The sequence below is a fragment of the Equus quagga genome, chromosome 11 (assembly GCF_021613505.1).
Source record: "Equus quagga isolate Etosha38 chromosome 11, UCLA_HA_Equagga_1.0, whole genome shotgun sequence".
NCBI lineage: Eukaryota > Metazoa > Chordata > Mammalia > Perissodactyla > Equidae > Equus > Equus quagga.
Genome location: NC_060277.1, coordinates 93,956,465 through 93,974,985, shown reverse-complemented (window position 1 = coordinate 93,974,985; position 18,521 = coordinate 93,956,465). Strand labels below are relative to the sequence as shown.

The following is an 18,521-nucleotide window of genomic DNA, read 5'->3' as shown; positions in this document are numbered from 1 at the left end:
CGGGATACTAAAGCAAGGATCCTATTCCCAAAGGTCCTCCTCTTAATTTTCCTTGAAGTATTACACCTCTCCTATCTCAGCGTCGTCTGAATCACGCTGGTAATTTGACCGTCCTGGATTTGGACTCAAATTCTTACGTTGAATTACGTTGTTTATTCATTTTGTTAAAAAAAAAAAGGGGGGGGGGGTTCTTAGCGCCTACCATGAGGCAAATTTTGTACTACCAGTGCTGGAAGTAGAATGGTAAACAAGATAGCAGAGGTCCCCACCCTGCCTGGGGAAAACAGACCACTGTATGTTATATCATCCTCCAGGTGTTATCCCAGAAGTGGTGTTTAAATTGAGACTAGAAGAATAAGCAGGAGTGGGATTAAGAGGGATACAGACGAAGCAAAGCCAGGAGGCTTCAAAGACATGGCCCCTCGAGGTAGGTCTGGGGCAAGGGAGGGAGGCCAGTGGGCAGGGGCGAGATCGTGCAGAGCTTCTGGAGTTCTGATTTTATCCTGAGGTTAGTGGGACTCGTTAAGGGGCCACTGCGGCAGTCTCGGCGACAGATGATGATGTCTTTAACTAGAGCAGTGCCAGTGGAGATGGAGAGAACCGGACAGGTCCAGGTACATTAGGAAGTGAAATCCGACAGGGCTGGGGACAGAAAAATAGCTCTTCCTCAAATGAAGAGACCCTAGAGAAGAAACGAGACGGATGTTTATAAAAGACCACTTTATTCTGCTCCTTAATCCACCCGGCGCCCCCTTTCCCTTAACTCTGTCTCCTCAATATGGACATGACAGTCAGACGAGGGGCGGGGCAGAAGCCCACAAAAATCCAGGAACTTTTATGTAAACTGCATGGACGTCAGCGGACGGTAGAATAAAGAGCACAAGGCACTTCCGCTTACTCCGGAAGTGGAGGTTCCTAAGCCCCTCCGCCGGCGGAGGGCCAGGGTGCAGGGATGGCCGGGCGGACGGCGGGGCTGATGCTGCTGGCTGGGGCCGCCGCGCTAGCAAGCGGCTCCCAGGGCGACCGCGAGCCAGTGTACCGCGACTGCGTGCTGCAGTGCGAGGAGCGGAACTGCTCGGGGGGCGCACTGAAGCACTTCCGCTCCCGCCAGCCAATCTACATGAGTCTAGCAGGTAAGCCCCACCCCGCGATAGGCCACGCCCCTTGGTCTTGGCCCCGCCCCCTGCACCCCAATCCCTTCTGCAACTCTGAACCTTAGTACCCCCCCCACCCTACTACCCCGGGTCCCTTATGAGTGTAAGTGAGTGGAGCCCCAGGGTGATGAGAGCCTTGTCAGCCGGTCTTACTTTCCCAGGAGCTTTCGTTTACTTTTTATTTATTCGGTCAAACGGGTATTTACTAGATACACCTGAGTAGCAGGCCCTGAAAGGACACTGAAATCAGATCAGGGTCCCGCCCTTCAGGGCTCACAGTCCCCACGGAGGAATTAGCTTTCTCAAGTGGAAGGTCGAGGATGATCTGAGCCCTAAGGACCCTTAGATTAAGCAATAGGAGCATGTGAGGGAGGAAAGAATGTTTCTGGCCTTGGGGGGTGGGGGCAGTCACCATCTTGGAACCTTCTGTGAAGGAAGGGCTTCCGGATGGATCCGTTAAATTTGGACCTGTGGCAGTAGTGGTCACCTCTGGTGTGACAGGTGTCACAATAGGTCTGTTAATTTTCACAACAACCCTCTGAGGTAGTTTCTCTTAACCCGATTTTACAGAAGGGGAAAATCAGCGAGGGTAAGTGCCCTGCCTGAAGTCGCACAGCCAGTCAGTGGGAAAGCAGAATTTCTAGTTCTGACCTGTTTGACTACAAGTTTGTTCTCTTTACTGTCCCTTTGCATTCCAGAGAGTGGAGGCCCTGGGCAGATGTGGGCACATCCAGCAGCTTGGTTTACTCAGGGAGCAGGGTGCCTGAAAAGGAATAATGGCAAATCAAGTTGGAAAGGCAATTTGGGGCCTCAAAAGCCAGACTGAAGAATTTGGACTTAATTTTCATAGAAGGAGGGTGAGACAGCAAGGCTTCCTCCCTGGGGAGTGAGAACAAATCCTGTGTTCAGGAAGGGCAGATGTAAATGCAGGTATCCGTAGGTGAGTCTATCAGATGCTAAGATCCCCATCTTGGGTGAAAGGAGAAGAGAAGAGACATTGTTCACTCACTGTACACCCCCACCCCCTAAAACCACACACACACACACACACGTGCACACACGCACACACATGTATGCGCCTTTCCCTTATGTGTATATCCCACCATGCCCCCTCCATCCAAGTGGGAAGCTAGAATTTTGAGATTTCTTCTGGGTCTCTCCAGCCTGCAGGCCCTCTTGGCCTGCATTTGAGCTTGGCTTTCTCTTTGCCGCCCGCGTGGGGAAATTCATGAGACCAATTTACCTCTTTCAGGCTGGACCTGTCGGGACGACTGTAAGTATGAGTGTATGTGGGTCACCGTTGGCCTCTACCTCCAGGAAGGTCACAAAGTGCCTCAGTTTCATGGCAAGGTGAGTTGGAGGGTCAGGGTAGGTATATGGTGGGGATTGGTGGGAAGACGATACCCCTCAGTTGGACACACTGTCCAGGCAGTTGAGGTGTGGGGTGGTGGGTGTGAATTTGGGGCAAGTACCTGTTCTTCTCAGAATATGCTGGTTTCCATATAATCAGATGGGACCAATGTGTCCTGCCTCTGGATTTGGAGTGACAAGATCTGGGGTCTCCTCAGAGAGTGGTGCTGGGCTTCTTAGGGTAGTTGAGATGCCCACCTTGCTACAAGGACAAATTACCTGACCCACCACGGCATGCTTTCTGTTGCTTCTTCAGTGAGAGTCTGGATTAAAATACCAATACCCCTTGGATTGCCCAGCAAGGCACAGTTTGCTGATGCCTTTTGATACAACATGATCTTGTTCTATCCTGTTGAGATTGGCAAGAATTATTCTCCATAATTTGTCACAGAGTAAGCTGAGTCTCAGAGGGCTGTGGTCACTGGTAGAGGAGGCATTAGGGCCTCTGTCTTCTGGATGGCAGGTCTGTGCTGTTTCCACCAGGCCTTACTGAGCCATCTCCACTGACCCACGTGGTCTTCACCAAGACCAGGCTTACAGTGCTCTGAGTTCTGGCCAGGATGGAGGAACAGCCCTCAGCCTGGGAGGAAGGGGAGCTCATTAACCTGAAAAAGGACTGACCCTGAGCTTTGGCCAAGGTCTAGGGCTGAAGAACCAGCTGGGGACCTGTTGATGCAGCATGTCAAGAAAAGGTAGGCTGGGCCATCCGAGGTTTGCTTACCCCTGAGGCCCCCTCCATGTGCTCCTTTTTCAGTGGCCCTTCTCCCGGTTCCTATTCTTCCAAGAGCCAGCTTCTGCTGTGGCCTCTTTCCTCAATGGCCTGGCCAGCCTGGTGATGCTCTGTCGCTACCGCACCTCCGTACCAGCCTCCTCTCCTATGTACCCCACCTGCGTGGCCTTCGCCTGGGTAGGTAACCTGGCAGGGTTCCTGCTCTACACCCTCATCTAGGAAGGAGGAACTCTTAGATCTCCATTCTCATCCAACAACGTTTCTACCCACCGAGCTTCCCCTCTGTTTTCCAGGGCTAAATTTGCAGCTGTGGAGTGGTCAGGCCTGGGAAGAAAACAAGGAAGGTGCTGAATCAGTCCTTATCTTTCTAGCAGAGTCCTAGGCCAGGCTGTTTGAGAGGGAGGGAGAGAGGAAAGAAACATCATTCTTGTTCCTGAAGGAGGAAGCCACTAAAAGATCGAGCAGGGCAATTTACGAACACAGAAGGGAGATGGGTGGTAGGGAGCATGCTGGGACCGTGGGTCTCTCCGAGGACTCCTCTGGAGGACCTGAAGCAATCTCAACCCCAGCCCAGGCCTGGAGGCAGTGGCAGCCACAGCACTGTATCGAGAGCTCAGCCTCGTCTTGCCTGGAGATGCCGAAATATGTTCCATCTGAGTCTCCAGAGAGGGCTCTCAGCTTCACAGTGTGACTGTCAGAGGAGCCAGCATCCAGGGCCTGGAATTGTGTGAGAAGCATGGACTGGGGTACAGATAGGAACTGTGACAACCTTGGGGAGGGTGTGAGAGTAAGAGGTTGCAATGGATGTCTCTAGATCAGAGCTACCACTGTAAGCCTTAGGGAAGCAGGCTCACTCACTCACCTTCCTGCCATCAAAGCAGCCATCAGTTTATATGTTGAGCACCTACTGTGTGTCAGGCACTTTGCTGGGCTCTGGTGATCCAAAGTGTATAAAAACAGACAGGTCCCTGCCCTCTAGTACTGACCGCACAAGCACACAATTAAATGTAAAGGTGCAGTGGAGGAGAGGTGTATAGGGGTATGATGGGGGACCAGACCAATGCAGGGCAATCAGGGAAGCCTTCCCTGAGGAAAGGGCATTTGAAATAAGATCAGAATGATGACTGAATGTTAACTAGGTGCATTCGGGGAGAGTAGGAGGAGTCCTCTACACGGAAGACTCAGAATGTGCACAGGCAGGAGAGAGCTCAGGTTGTATGAGGACCTGAAAGGCCAGGAAGCCTGCCATGCAGGAAGCCAGGGAGTGGGGTTTGAGATGGGTGGGCAGTGGATGGGGCCAGTCCCTGGAGAGCCTGGGCACATTAACGCTTTAGATCTTGACTCTCAAAGCATCAGGAAGTAATGAGGGTCGGAGAAAAGGGGTTTCTTAAATAGATTTGCTTGGAAAACTCATTCTGGCTACTGTGTAGACAACAACTTGGAGGGGGCAGGAGAGGATGCAGGGGGCTAGTTGGTCGTTTTAGCATAGGGCACAGTAGCTAGGCTAGAGAGGTGGCACAGGTCTTGGGAAGGAGGTTATTAAAGACAAGTGTGTTTGAGCTGTGTTTTGGAGGTGACATTAAATTTTTTTAAATGCGTTTATTTAACAAATACATACATAGCTCTTACTGTATGCCAGGTACCATTCTAAGCATTTTATAAATATTAACCTTGTTAATCCCATAACAAGCTTATGAGATAGGTAGTATTAATATCCCCAGTTCACCGATGAGAAAACCAAGGACTGGAAAGATTAAGTAACCTGCCCTAGCAGCCAGGGTTTGACCAGCCAACTGGCTCTAGAGTCCAGCTCTTACCATCCCGGCTGTACTGACAGCCTCAGCGGTAGGTTAGATGAGGAGAGAGGAATCAAGGATGAGCCCTGTGTTTCCGCTTATGAGACACTGATAGCTGTGAATGTGGATGAGATCACCAGGGGGAGCTTAGCAAGAAGAGAAGGGGTCTAGGAGGGAGCCTGAGGAACCCCAAAACTTAATGGCTGGATAGAAGAGCACAAGCCAGTAACGGAGACAGAAGGAGTGGCCAGAGGGGTAAGTGGAGACTGGGATATCATGTGGTTGGGGGAGCCCCGGGACAAGGGCAGGAAGGAGAGAGTCATCCGTTCTCCTGAATTCTGCTGGACAGTCAAGTAAGATGAGAACTGAAGGACACCCCTGGATCTGGCGACCCTGGGCTCTCTGAGGACCTTAGGAAAACTGATAGTGCAGGATGCTAAGAAATCCTGCCAAGCCTCAGACTTGGGAGACGGGGATCAGATCGGAAGGAGGGCAGGGAAGAAGGCTCTTAATAAGCCTCTGGGAAATGTTGATCCTCGCTAATAATTTCTATTCAACAAATATTAATAATAATTATGAATTATAGAACACAAATCACCTGACGGGCATTGTCCTGAGTTCTTTACATCCATTTTCTCGTTTAATCCTTACAGTACCACCATGAGCTCTGAGTAAGGCTCAGAGGGGGAAAACTTGCCTAAAGTTGGCAGCTAACAAGTTAGTGAATAACGGAGGCAGGTTGGTGCCCAGGACTGGCTGACTCCAGGCCCAAGCACTCAGCCTCTCTTTTGAACGTGCACGGTGACCAGTGTTTGTTGAGCATTTGCTGTGGGTAGAGACACAGGTTAGCACTTGTGGGAGCTGAAGCCCCTGCCCCCAGAAGCTGAGCCTAGTGGGAGGTGCAGGTCCATGCAGGCAGAGCCGAGGAGGGCTCTGGTCGGGAGCCCTGGGAGTTGTAAGGAGGGGAGACCATGTCTTCTAAGTGGAAAAGTCTGTCGGGGAAGCCCAGGGAGGAGGAGAGGTTTCCTCTGGGACCTGCAGGGCTGGCAAGGCTCAGACACACACCTGTGAGGGGACAGGAGGTGGGATTCCGGCATTCCAGGCTGGGGGCACAGCAGGAGCAAAGGTGCAGAAGCTGCAGAGTGTGAGAGATGGACCGGCGGCCTTGGGAAGCTCAGCCTGGCCACAGCGTGGCTGTGTGAAAGGGAGAGGGAGGTAAGATGGAGCAGAGAGGCCCTGAGTGCCAGGCTGAGGGGCGGGGAACTCTTGTGTGGGTAGAGGCCAGGTATCAGCACACTCCCTTACAGGCATGGGTGGGATAGGGCCCCCACTTCCTGTGTAGGCCTCTCAGAGAGAAGGACACTTGGTCCTGGCCAAGAAAGCAGGAAGGGCAGGGAAATTAAGGAGGTTACACCTGCCCCCTTTCCCTTGGGGTTCTTCCAGGGACACTGCTTTCTGGGCCCACTGCCTGCACTGCCCCCTCGCCCGCACCCCTGTTAGAGAGCACAGGACAGCCCTGCCCGAACTCTCGAACAAAGCTCAGAGCCTCCTTGGATAGACCCGTGGGTCTGAGGGGACCTCAGAGGGTCCAGCCTTTGTCTTCTCGACATGTGCCAGAGGCAGTGGTCACTTCACAACTCTCATCTTGATCCGCTGACCCTTGAGTCTTTCATCTCACTGGCGTCTGCCACTCGGCTTCCTTCTTGGTGAGGGTCATACCTCCCAGGGGTTCCCTGCAGTCCAGTGTGGCCGAGGACCCTTAGGGACAGAGCAGGAGATGTTAGGTTGGGAGAGGGCAGTACCTGGGGCCTGTGTCTTAGGGCATCCTTAGGGATGTGGGGTTCTGGGACAGGGGACTCCATCATGCCACCATCAGGCCCTTCAGGGACAGAATCTTGGCGCCCATGTTGCCGTTGATGATCCCGTTTGGATTTTACCTTGATCTTTAGTGTGTGTGTGTGTGTGTGTGTGTGTGTGTGTGTGTGTGTGTGTGTGTGTGTGTGTGTGTGTTTGCAGGAGGGAGGGGTCCTGGGCTGTGTATAAGGTGTGTCTGTGGACTTTGTCCTGGGCTGAGTCTTCTGGAGCAAGTGGGGCTCCTGATTTCTGTTGGGGTGGAGTAGGAAGGCCCCTCACCTGCTCCAGGTTAGATCTTGGTGGGGGGGGTGGTCTCAGTCTTTTTCTCTGGGAAATGAGGAGACTCTGTCCCCAGCAGGGCTAATGAAGCTTTGGCACAAGAAGGCAGCCTCTGCCTTGACACTTGGACCTGGGCTTGGACCAGGCAGCAGCCAGGCTTTAGGGGGCCCATCAAAGCTCTGCACACCACAGACCTTTGACTTCCTGGAGTTGGGGGCTTCTGCTCTGCCAGAGCTGGAAGGCCAAAGCAGTTCCGCACCCCTTCATCCAGCAAGGAAAGGTCCTCAGGGGTAGAGGTGAGGGAGTGAGGGTGCCAGGAAAGCCCAGGATGATTGACAGCGGTGGGGCTGACTGTGCTCTGCCTCTGCGGAGGAAACGACGGGAACAGAGAGGTTGAGGCTGCGGCAGAATGATGGTTAGACTTCACGAAGGATTTCTCTATGGTCAGACAAGAGTCAGTGGAACAGGCAATGGCAGGAAATCAAGGATTCCTTTTGGATCGTGGAAAAAGCCCTCCTTCTCCCATCTCCATCCAGCTCTTCGCCCTTCTCTCTCAGGAGTGGACTGGGGCAGGCTTGCCCTGCCTGAGGCAGAGGATGAGGCACAGTGGCCTCTGAGGGGGCCCAGGGTGGCAGCAGGCGTCATATTTAACATTCTGCCTCCCCCACTTCTGAGACACCGAGCTATTTAAAGACCCACTTGTCCCCACTGCCACGGTGTCAATGACAGCCCCGAGCACTGAGGCTTAGCACTGGGTCGAATTCCTGACAGATCTGGCTCACTTGGCATCCAACCAGTTTCACGGCGGTGATATTTTTGTCTCAATTTTCTTATTTTCCAACAGACTGAAACAGCCTCTGCTCTCCCTCACCCAGCCTTCCCTGTCCCCCTCCATTCCCACTCTCGTTGGCACCCTTCCCCTGGCCCCCCGCCTTTCCTCAGTGTTTACCGAAGTTCTTGGCGCCTGCTGGGCCAGCCCATCGCCCTCCTGGCCTGTCTGATTGGCCACTTACCCAGTCTGCCCCCTCATTCTACTCAAGCTTGGCTGAGGAGTCCAGGAGCAGCCATACCCTTGCGTCTTGAGGGCTTTCCTTTCCTTGCATATCTGTCCATCTGTCGCTTGAGTCTTGATTACACACACTGCGTGAAGAGAAACAGCATCTCTGCAGTGCCTCCTGGTGGGGTAGGGGCTCAGGAGCAAGGAGGAGGGGCTCTTCCTAGAGCGGAGGTGTCCGCATTCTGCGATCCAGAAACCCTAAGGCCCCATGGCTTGACCTGGAACATTGTGACTCTTAGGAAGAGGAAGGTACACATGATAAAGGAAACTGACATTTGTGGAGCACCTGCTCTGTGTGCCAGGCAGCAGTGACAGCAACCATTTACTGAGTGGCTTCTTTGTGCCGGGCATTTCAGAGACATCATCCTCATAACCCTTATGCAGTGGGTACTATTATTAACCCCATTTTGCAGGTGAGGTAGCTGAGGCTCAGAGAAGCTGTTATTTGTTCAAGAGCACACAGCTATTTAGGGGCTGAGGCAGAACTTGAATCCAGGCTCCATCTCATTGTGGAGGCTGCAGACATTCTGCCCCCAGCCTGGAACTGTGGGATGGGCCTTAGGCAGCTGTGGGGAGACCATCCCTTCTCCCCCTAGACTTCCTTGCCTACAGGGAGAGGGGGAGGCAGACTTGGCCTCTTCAGCCTCAGGTTTGTGGAGAGGTATGAAGGTCCCAGGTTGGTCAACAAGGTGGAGAGAAATAACACCTAATGTTTTACCCTGTCCTGGGCACTGTGCTGTACACTGTACTTGTTTTGCTCATTAAATTCTTATCAACACTATGATTATTCCCATTTTACAGATGAGAAAACTGAGGCACAGCAAGGCTAAATAACTTGCCCAAGGACACACAGGAAATCCAGAGCTGGGATCTGAACCCTGGCAGTCTGGCCCTAGGGCCTGCATTCTTAATGATTCTATCTCCCAAATCTGAGGAGAGGGTCAGAAGAGGAGCCCCCCATAATGAGACATCCCCAGGGGAGAGGGGACTTATCAGGGGTGCAGAACCCAAGCTTCAGGTGGGTCTCTGTAAGTGGAAGGCACCCCTGGGAGGCGGTTGGACTGGGGACCAAGCAGCCCCCAGCCCTGTCCTGTGAAGCTAAGCTCTAGCCCTGTGTGCCGGCCCCCTGCTTTCAGTGTTCCAACTGCCACTTAGCTCAGTCCTCTTGTCACCTCCCCTTTCCTGCCATGGGTGACAAGGAGGCCTGGCCGGCTGCCAGTCCCTGCTGCCTTCCCCTTGCCTTTCACACTGGCTCCAGGGCCACTCTCCTCCCCAAAGATGTCCCTGTTCCTGGCCTGCCCAGGAGACCTGGCCCCCGTGACTGCCTGGGCCCTGTCTCCAGCCCTGAGCCTGCTCCTTTCCCCATGCTGGCCCTGAGCATCAGACTTTGTAGGAGCAGTGGCCGAGAAACCACCCCGTCTGTCCCACTCTCCGGCCTCCAGACCATGCCTCCATCACCGTCTCTGGGGAAGGGGCAGCACCAGGCACGGGACAGGACGACCATCCTCAAAGGAGGAGGCAACCTGACCTAGAATAATTACCTGACATCAGGGCTGGGAAGGGACAGAGGATCAGTTAGGTCGGCCCCTGATCTGTCCCAAGGGAAGCTCGGGCCTTTGCCCAGATCATGAGGAGCATAAGCAGCGAGGCTCAGCCTAGGACCTGGGCCACACAGACTTGCACCAGGCTACTGGAGTCTCCAGAGACTTCCAGGGCTGACTGGCTTTGCAACAGAGCCCTGCTGGTCCCGTTCTCTCAGAAGCCCCCTCCGGCAAGCCGTAGGGAACTCATTCTGCTGTCTGACCTTCCTGCTGTAGTACTGGACGGAGAGTAGGAGAGTAGCTTCTTACCCTGCTCCTGCTGTCCCCTGCCTGGCCAGTTTGCCTGCTTCACCAGACCCAAGCAAGCAGTTCCTGGCCTTCACCCATCTCAGGCAGGCCTGTCCCACCCTAGCACATCCCTCCCTACCTCCAGGGCATTCCAGGCTAGACCTCTGCTGGCTGTTCCTTTGATGGGTTATCACTGGTTTCCCAGCCTTTCCTCCCAGCCCCCCTTTTTTCAGTCACTTGGGCGTCTGCAGTGGATACAGTAGTCCTTGAAAACAGCACCACTTTCCACAAGATCTAGGGCTCATTTGCAAGATAATTTGTATTCTCTCTTTGCAGTTAATTTCCAGGAAAAAGGCTGTAACTGTTCCCCTGGGCTCTTGCCCACTACAGCCCCTCTAGCCCTGCTCATCTGCTCCTCCCAGAGTTCCGAGCAGCAGCCACTGGTCTGGCGGGTTGGGCCGGCCCAGCCAGGAGGAAGCTGGGCTCAGCTGGCCAGCCTCCTCCTCAGAGACTTGGCCCCAGTGGGATATGCTTGATCTGCCTCCCTTGCTTGCTTGCTCAGGACACGCCCCAAGCTGGCTCGAGCCCCTCCACCCCACCCACTTCATTCCCGCCCCCAGAGGCTGAGGTCACTGGTTCCCCTGGCCCGGGTGGGGCTGTCATCACCTGCTGGTTGGGGGCGGAGGCGAGGCCCCCCGGGGGCTGTTGTCTTAGCGATTGAGTAACCAGGGAACTTGGTTCTGCCGGAACTGGTTCCCAGGCCAGGCCGGAACCTGTGGAGGCTGCAGCCCCCGTGGCCTAGGGGGTTCAGGGTGGTGGGAACCTGAGCCTGCGGGAGCTGGGCTGGGTGGGGCTGGAGGGGCACAGGTTTGTTCATGGGCTCCAGGGCAAGGAGAACCACCTTTCTCTGCCCGAGGAGCCCCTCCCTAAAGTGAGATGGGTGTGAGCTTTCTGGGGGTCTTCCCTGCCTTGGGGCGCCATGCTCACCAGCCTCCTCCCTCCTCAGGTCTCCCTCAATGCTTGGTTCTGGTCCACAGTCTTCCACACCAGGGACACCGACCTCACAGAGGTGAGCACCCCTCCCGTGCCCTCTCCTGCTTGGGACAGTCCCAGAGGAGCCCAGGACGGCTCAGGCAGAGCAGGCTCTTAGGTCTCATATTGACTCTGTTTACGGAGCACTTGCTCTGTGTGGGCATTTTAAACCTATTAGTGCACTTGAGCCTCACTTGACCCTTGTGAGGCAGGTGTGATTATTAGCACTTCCTGACTGACGAGGCAGCTGAGCCTTGGAAAGGCGAAATCACTTGCCCAGGATCACCCAGCCCGAAAGGGGGTGCAGTCACGACTTGAGCGCACAGCTGTCGCGCTCCAGACTGCGCCCTGAATTCTGTGGCATGCTGTTACGTTCTGGAGCCTTGATAGGCATCCTCCACCAGGGCCTCTAAAGCCTCCTGCTGAGCTCATCTTTTAAAAATTGTATAATGTGAATACGAGGGTCATCTTGTTAAATTCGAGAGTGAAACAGCAATAGGCAGAAGGAGCACAAGACGTGGTCGCCTCTGACCACGGCCTAGAACTCCCATGTTAGACTCTGGCTGTGCCTCTGCCACCCCACATTGCCCCCATCCCTTGTGGGTCCTCTCTGGGCCCTGCCCTCCACAAAGCCTCCTGCCCTCACACCGGCCCCTCATCCAGCTCTCCCTGTCCTCAGAAAATGGACTACTTCTGTGCCTCCACCGTCATCCTACACTCAATCTATCTGTGCTGTGTCAGGTGAGCCCACCTTGGCTGCTACAGAGGCAAATTCAGGCTCTGGGGGAGGAAAGGGGTCACCCAGCCCTCCCCTGGGAGCCCTCCCCAGGGCCCTCCTCACCAGTCCCTCCACACATACCCATACCCTCCGGGCTGTTCTGCTTGGGGACTCTGGGGCAGGATTAGGGGCCCTGGCTCTTTCCAAGGAGCTGTAACACTTGGTCCCAGGCCCCTGGGGGATTGGAGGCCTGCCCAGCTAGCCTGTTTTGGTGGGGGAGGGGCAGTGGCTTTCAGGACCACTAACTGATGGTGGGGTGAGGGGGTGCTTCAGGGAATGCTGCTCTGGGGACGGGCCACCCTCCGTCTGAGCAGCTGTGGATGGCGGGACAGGACTGTGGGGCTGCAGCACCCGGCTGTGGCCACTGCCTTCCGGGCCCTCCTCCTGCTGATGCTGACTGCTCACATCTCCTACCTGAGCCTCATCCACTTTGACTATGGCTACAACCTGGCGGCCAATGTGGCTATTGGTGAGGCGGGACTGGGGCCCTGGGGGTGGACCATCTACAGAACTGCTGGCTTGGGGTGGGAGTCAGAGGTTGGTGCTCTTCCTCGAGAAGGAGGTTCTAGAGAGACCCTTCCTGTAGGGGAAGAGGAAATAATTTGGGATGGGAGAGAGGGGGCGCTGGGAGGAGAGTCTGAGGATGGTCTGGGGTCAAAGAGCATGGGGATGGGGGATGCCTTGCGGGGTGAAGGAGGTCCAGGGAGTGAGCCCCTCCCTGCCCCCCACACCCAGGCCTGGTGAACGTGGTGTGGTGGCTGGCCTGGTGCCTGCGGAACCAGCAGCGGCTGCCTCATGTGCGCAAGTGCATGGTGGTGGTCCTGCTGCTGCAGGGGCTGTCTCTGCTTGAGCTGCTTGACTTCCCGCCTCTTTTCTGGGTCCTGGATGCCCACGCCATCTGGCACATCAGCACCATCCCAGTCCATGTCCTCTTTTTCAGGTGGGTGCTACTCTCTGCCCAGGCCTCACCTTCTTTGTGCTCTTCCTTTCTGCTCCTTAGAAGAGACTGGGGCCTCTGGGGCCCCATTCCCCCCCTCCCAGCTTGCCTGCACTCACCCCACCCTGCCCCCAGGGAACCGCTCAGAGCTGTGCCTCAGTGGGCTCCTCCCTCTGCCCACAGCTTCCTGGAAGATGACAGCCTGTATCTGCTGAAGGAATCAGAGGCCAAATTCAAGCTGGACTGAAGGCCCTTGGAGCGGGTCTGCCCACTGGGGATCCTGCCCCCTCCCTGCTATCTCTCCTTCTCCCCCCAATCTTTGAGATGATTTTTTTCCTTTTAGCATCTTGAACTTGGACATGAAGGGTGTGGGCCCAGAATCATGTAACCTGCCCATCCCCTTTCTTGCCCCCACGTTGTCCTCACAGGTCTTCAGCACCTATTTGGGCCTGGCCTCTCAGCATCTGGGGCTGGAGAAGGGGCAGGCCCTCTGGTTCCTGGAGCTGCACTAGGGAAGAACTGTGTTCCTAGCTCCATTGAGGGGAGAGCTGCCTCTGCCTCCTCCAGGCGTCCCCTCACTGCCTGAGTGGTTCCCAGAGCCCTCTGTCTAGCTGGGAGATCAGATTCCACAGGCCTTTGGGGATACAGTGGGGTCCCCTTCTGTTGCCCACCCCATGCCCTCCTCCAGGGCACCACTAGGTGGCACTAGACCCTTGCTCTTTGGCTTGCTCGAGTTTTAAGGCAGGTCTCATTCTCCCCAGCGAATCTTGAGGGACCAAGCTACTGGGATTGGGGAGGGGTCTCACTCTGACTGTTGCCCCAACCAGACCCCCAGGAGGCCTCACCAGGACCCCAGAGGGCCCAGAACAGGAATCCCTTTGACCCCTGTGCTACTGTTGTGGTTGGGAGCCTGCACACAAGTGTGTAAGGGAGTGTGGGCCAGACTGAGTGTTAGGTGACGGGGTGGTGGGCCCAGGCCTGGGGGGTGTGGGATGCTGGGTGGGACTATGTGTGAGCACCGGCCTGGGGCAGTGTGGAAGGCGGGGGTGGTGAGTGGTTTTAAAGTGTGTGTGTTGAGGGGCAGGCAGGTTAGTGTGGGTTAGGGGAATATGCATAGACTTGAGTGTGAGATGAGTGTGAGTGCAGGTGAGTGTGCTACACAGTGGGGAGAGGTTGGAGCAGGATAGGGTGAATCAAGTCACCATCAACAACCATTTATTGAGCACCAACTCTGCACAAGGCCCCAGGCCAGGCAGAGAGTAAGGATATCCCCAGGATCTGGGGGGGGTATGGGTGTCCAGGCTGCGTGTGTGTGTGTGCGCGCGCGTGCTCTTGTCCGTTTCCCCTCTCGTTTGCAAACCTGATAGTGCCCCACACAGCTCAAGATCACCCTCCAGAACCAGCCCCCACAAAGGCAGAGAAATGGGGATCCTCTGGGCCTCTCCAGCTCCCTGTCTCCTTGCCTAGGCATGGTTGAACTTCCCGCTCCTCCAGTGCCCGCCTGCTAGCCCCTTCACCACAGCCTGGACCTTGGGGAGGGAGAGGGGCCATCTGAGGGAGGAGGGGAGGAGGCTTGTGGCTGGGTCTGGTTTCTGGCCTCCCAAAGGCAGGCAGGGGCCACCTCGTGCCTGCACTCCAGTAAAGGTGACCCCTGCCAGTTGCCAGCAGCCCTAGCACATTCCTGCTCCACAAGGATAGAATGTGGAGCTCCAGAAACTTTCCATTCAAAGGCACTCTCTGTGATTGGAGCACGGAGTCTGGATTCTTGTTCTGTCCCTGCCCCGGGTCCCACACCAGGGGTAGGGCACTATGCTAGGGCTCCCATCTCAGGGACTTGGGTGGCCTGTGTTAGTTTCTTTTGATACTGAGAACTATTTTAAGGTAGGAGGGTACAAGGGACATTCTTAATAAACCAATTCTCAGCCTCACCTACCCTTGTTCAGCTCGTTTCTGTGAGTAGGGTGGGCTGGAGGCAGCAGACAGGTGGGGTCTCTACCTAGGCACGTGGGGGTGGGGGTGGGAGGGTGGAGATGCAGAGCTGGGCAGAATCCAGTCCAGCTCATGGAGGGGCCTGCGTGGGGGAGCTGGTACCCCTTCTTCCCCTCTCACTTCCCCTGGGCCTTTGTTTGCAACCCAGCCCCCCTGCAAGTTCCACTTCAGTCTCCTAATTGCCCCTCCTCCTCCCCTTCTGGTCCTAGGCTCCACTACTATTTGTTCTTAACCTTTCTGAGCTTCACCTGCAAACAGGATAACAGAACCTGCTGTTGAGTGTGAGGACTAAATGGACCTAGTAGGCACCTGGCACACAGCAGATGCTGAATGAGCTCCGCCTGACCTTGGCCTGCTTTAGTTTGGAAAGAATGAGTGGTACAGAAACCTATCTTCATGGAAGCTTCTGGAAAAAAAGGCTAAAGTTGCTGCCTCCCATAGCTCCACAATACAAGAGAATTCTGGGCCCTTGTTGCTTCCCAGGAGAGCCAAAGACAGTGCTGACACTCAGCAGCAGGGCCTTATTTCTTTATTAGGTGCCACTTCAGATAATAAAGAATCTGGGTGGGTGAGGGCCGTCAGTACTGGATGCACTGGGCCCTCACACCCCCACCTTCTTCTGGGCCCAGGTGAAGAAGATGCCCTTGACATCGTCTACACCTGTCTGAAGGCGGGCAGGCATGGTGTAGGTGCGCAGGTCTCGCACTTCATAGCCGCTGTGCTCCAGGGCCTCCCTCACCTCCTCTTCACACACTGGCACCACTGCCAGCCTGGCCTCCCCAGCCAGGTACCATGACTCCTCCAGGGCCCCGATGAGAAGGAGGTGCCCTCCGGGCCTCAGCAGTGTGGTGATGTGGTCCAGGGCCCGCTGGAAGCTGACGAGGTCTGGGCTCACAGCCTCCAGGCAGAAGGCAGAGACCAGGGCGTCAGCAGGCAGGGGTGCCAGGCTCCCAGCACCCAAGGGCTGGGACTGGTGCACATCGATGGGCAGGACCCTCTTCACCCTGGCTCGCAGCTGTCGCTCCTTCTCCTGCCAGGACTCACTGTGCAGGGGCAGAAGGCAGAGTCAGGACCAGGGGCTCAGGACTGCCACACGCCTAGTCCTCTCTTGCACCCCAGCAGCCACCCCATGGGAAGCCCCCTGTCCACTCTCATCCCCTAGCTCTTACCCCTTGCCCTCAATGAGGCAGACGTGCTGGCTGTACACACTCCAATCGAAGGCCCCGGGCTCCTCCCGCAGCCAGAGCCCCAGTTCCTGGCGGTTCGCCTCCAGGAAATCTGTCATGGTGATGTCTTCAAAGTGGGCGCAGGCACTGAGCAGTTGGTATATGGTGGGTCCTGAACCAATGTCAATGAGGGTGCGTCCAGACACCTCACCTGGGCAGGGCAAGGAAGAGTCCTGGTGCCAGGCTTGTCCAGGCAGCCCCCTGCCTCAGTCACTGCCTCCCTTACCTGCTTCTCCCTCCCTCTCTCTCACTGTTCCTTCTTCCTCTGTACGTGTGTCTCTATCTGGAAAAAGCGTCAGCTCTGGAGTTAAGACTGGCTCCAACCTCACGTCGACTGGCTTACCTTGGGAAAAGGAACTTAACTCTGACATTCAGGTTCTACATCTATGAAACTATACTACCCGGGAAGATTGAGTGTGGAAATCCTGAGATGCCTGGCAGTTTCTCTCTCCCCTCCCCAATCTTGCCTCCATTTCTTTCTCTGCCTCTCTTCATCTTGGTCCCTTTTCTGCATCCACCACCTCACCTCTCAATTCTGAGCGTTCTCCCCTCCCCACCCTCTCTCCACCGGTCTATCTCCTTTGTCCCTCACCTGAGGACTATTGCTCCTGTTTTTCTATTTTCACCTAACTACCTGTTCTGCTTCTTGGTCCCTTCTGGCTTGCGCGCCCGCGCTCCTGTAACTCCCTGATAACTTCTTGTCCTCCGTGCCTCAGTTTCCCCGTGCTCACCAGTGGCGAAGGTCTGCGCCAAGCAGCGCAGCTTCCAAGGCCCGACGCCATCCGGGTTGCTCAGGTCCCCCCGAGGGGGCGCGTAGTTGTTGCGGAGGTAGGCGCGGGGCTCGAAGCGCTGGTAAGTCGAGGCCACCGCCATCCGGCCCGGGTCTGAGTCGGGGGCCGCGCCCGCAGCGTGACTACGGTCTGCCGTGCTCATGCTGCCGCCGTGGGCCGGCCTGTCCGCCGCTCGCTTCGTGGCCTTGTTATCTACCGCTGGACCCCCACCCCGACCCCGCCGCTGCGGGGGCGGCGGCTGAGTGATGAGCCGCCCCGGGCCACGCGCGCCGCGTCTCCCCAACCCCATCCATCTCCTTTAGTGTCTGAGCAGCAGACACACAGGGGGATGGGGGGCGGCCGTGGGCACATCTGTTCCCGCCCCCGCTCCACAGTTGCTCCCCCTGCCCTGCATCCTTTGCCTCACCTGCCCTGGTCCAAGTCCCGCTTCCGCGACCCCCCAGATTCCTCCCCCATCTCCGTCCCGCCAGTCCCCAACTCCTTTCGTCGCTCTTCTCCAGCTCCCCCAGCCATTCATCCCTTTTACTAGCCCATCCCTTCTCTTTTGCCAGGGTTTGAATTAGCCCTTTCCCCAGTCCATCTCCCAGCGCCCTCCCGCAAGGACCCAGCCCCCTGCCAGGCTCTCCTTCCTCCAGTACACCCTGTCCAACATCCCCCTCTTCCTCAGTAAGATCACCCCAACTGCCCTTCTCCGCCTCTCCTCCAGGCCTCTTTTTTGTTCTTTTCTAACCCCCCCTTCCCCCCCCACGTCCTGCAGCGCCGCTCTCTGCACCCCCGCTCCCGCCAAGAACAGTCCGTTCTGGGCTCCGCCGTGGTCGCCCCGGGGCCCTAGAGCGGAGCTCGCCCCGCCCGTCCGATGGCAGCAGCGATAGGGGAGCAGAGGGGACTAAATGCACTTAGCGAACGGAACAGCCGGACCTCCCTTGCGGGCCCTGCGGGCTCCGAGCCGCTTATCTGGGGGACGCCAAGGGCCGAAGGCTCGGGACGTTCCCGCCACGTCGGGGGCACGGGACCCAGGGGAACGAGAGAGGGCGAGAGGGCACGGGGCGTATTCTCCAATCTGCCAGGACCACCAGGGGGCGCGGTCCGCACCTTCGGGCGCCGAGGGATTTGGAGTCCTCACCAATCTGGGTCTCTGACCTCTCTCCTCGCCCAGCCCACACTCCAGCCCCTCTGGGAAAGCAGGCCACGGCAGGCCTGCATCTTGCTTGGCGCTCCAGGTACCAGGCTGTTAAGACGCCAGGATCTCCCCTCCAGATGGGAAGTGGATTCTGCAGGGCCATCTCCATGGTCTTCCTGGAGTGGGACCCCTCTGGGTCAGTCCAGTGCCCCTTTGCCCTGGGTAAGCTACCAGCTCCTGCCAAGATGGGCCTCTGGTGTCCTCTGCCCCCACCCCTACCTTGTCCCAAGGGGAAAGTGTCTTGGGCCAGGCAGCCAAGTTGGGACATGAGTCACCACAACAGCTGCAGGGGTCACAGACAGGAACCTGACCCCCCCACCCTACCCGACAACCCACCCTGGCTCTGAGGGCAGGGAGGGTGGAGTGCCCGATCCCAGCCAAGGACTGATTCTGTCTGAGTTCAGAACTGAGAGGTAGGTCAGCCTGTGGGTCACTGACCCCATCCACACCTTGGGGCACAGCCACGGACAGTCCCCGTG

At 56.5% G+C, this 18,521-nt stretch overlaps 2 protein-coding genes and 1 long non-coding RNA gene across 4 annotated transcripts; 1 reads left to right on the top strand and 2 right to left on the bottom strand.

Annotated features, from left to right (window-relative positions):
- The first annotated feature begins 932 nt into the window (after positions 1-932).
- PGAP3 (post-GPI attachment to proteins phospholipase 3) lies at positions 933-14,784 on the top strand. 2 transcript variants are annotated; one of them, XM_046676780.1, is made up of 8 exons: positions 933-1,133; positions 2,407-2,504; positions 3,319-3,471; positions 11,116-11,178; positions 11,821-11,882; positions 12,252-12,388; positions 12,655-12,859; positions 13,040-14,784. In XM_046676780.1, exons 1-8 carry the CDS (start codon positions 953-955, stop codon positions 13,101-13,103), a joined length of 963 nt encoding a protein of 320 aa, XP_046532736.1. In that variant the 5' UTR covers positions 933-952; the 3' UTR covers positions 13,104-14,784. The 2 variants fall into 2 exon arrangements, with proteins under 2 accessions (XP_046532736.1, XP_046532737.1); XM_046676781.1 differs by lacking the exon at positions 3,319-3,471.
- On the bottom strand, positions 3,482-9,177 carry LOC124247474 (uncharacterized). The gene is made up of 3 exons (XR_006890747.1): positions 8,237-9,177; positions 7,418-7,587; positions 3,482-6,848 (listed from the first exon to the last, which is right to left on the bottom strand). It is a non-coding gene; the product is annotated as an uncharacterized LOC124247474 (long non-coding RNA).
- A 601-nt stretch (positions 14,785-15,385) lies between the features above and the next one.
- On the bottom strand, positions 15,386-17,413 carry PNMT (phenylethanolamine N-methyltransferase). The gene is made up of 3 exons (XM_046677318.1): positions 16,803-17,413; positions 16,015-16,222; positions 15,386-15,888 (listed from the first exon to the last, which is right to left on the bottom strand). The coding sequence occupies exons 1-3, from the start codon at positions 17,149-17,151 to the stop codon at positions 15,447-15,449; spliced, it is 999 nt and encodes a 332-aa protein (XP_046533274.1). The 5' UTR covers positions 17,152-17,413; the 3' UTR covers positions 15,386-15,446.
- Positions 17,414-18,521: the final 1,108 nt, after the last annotated feature.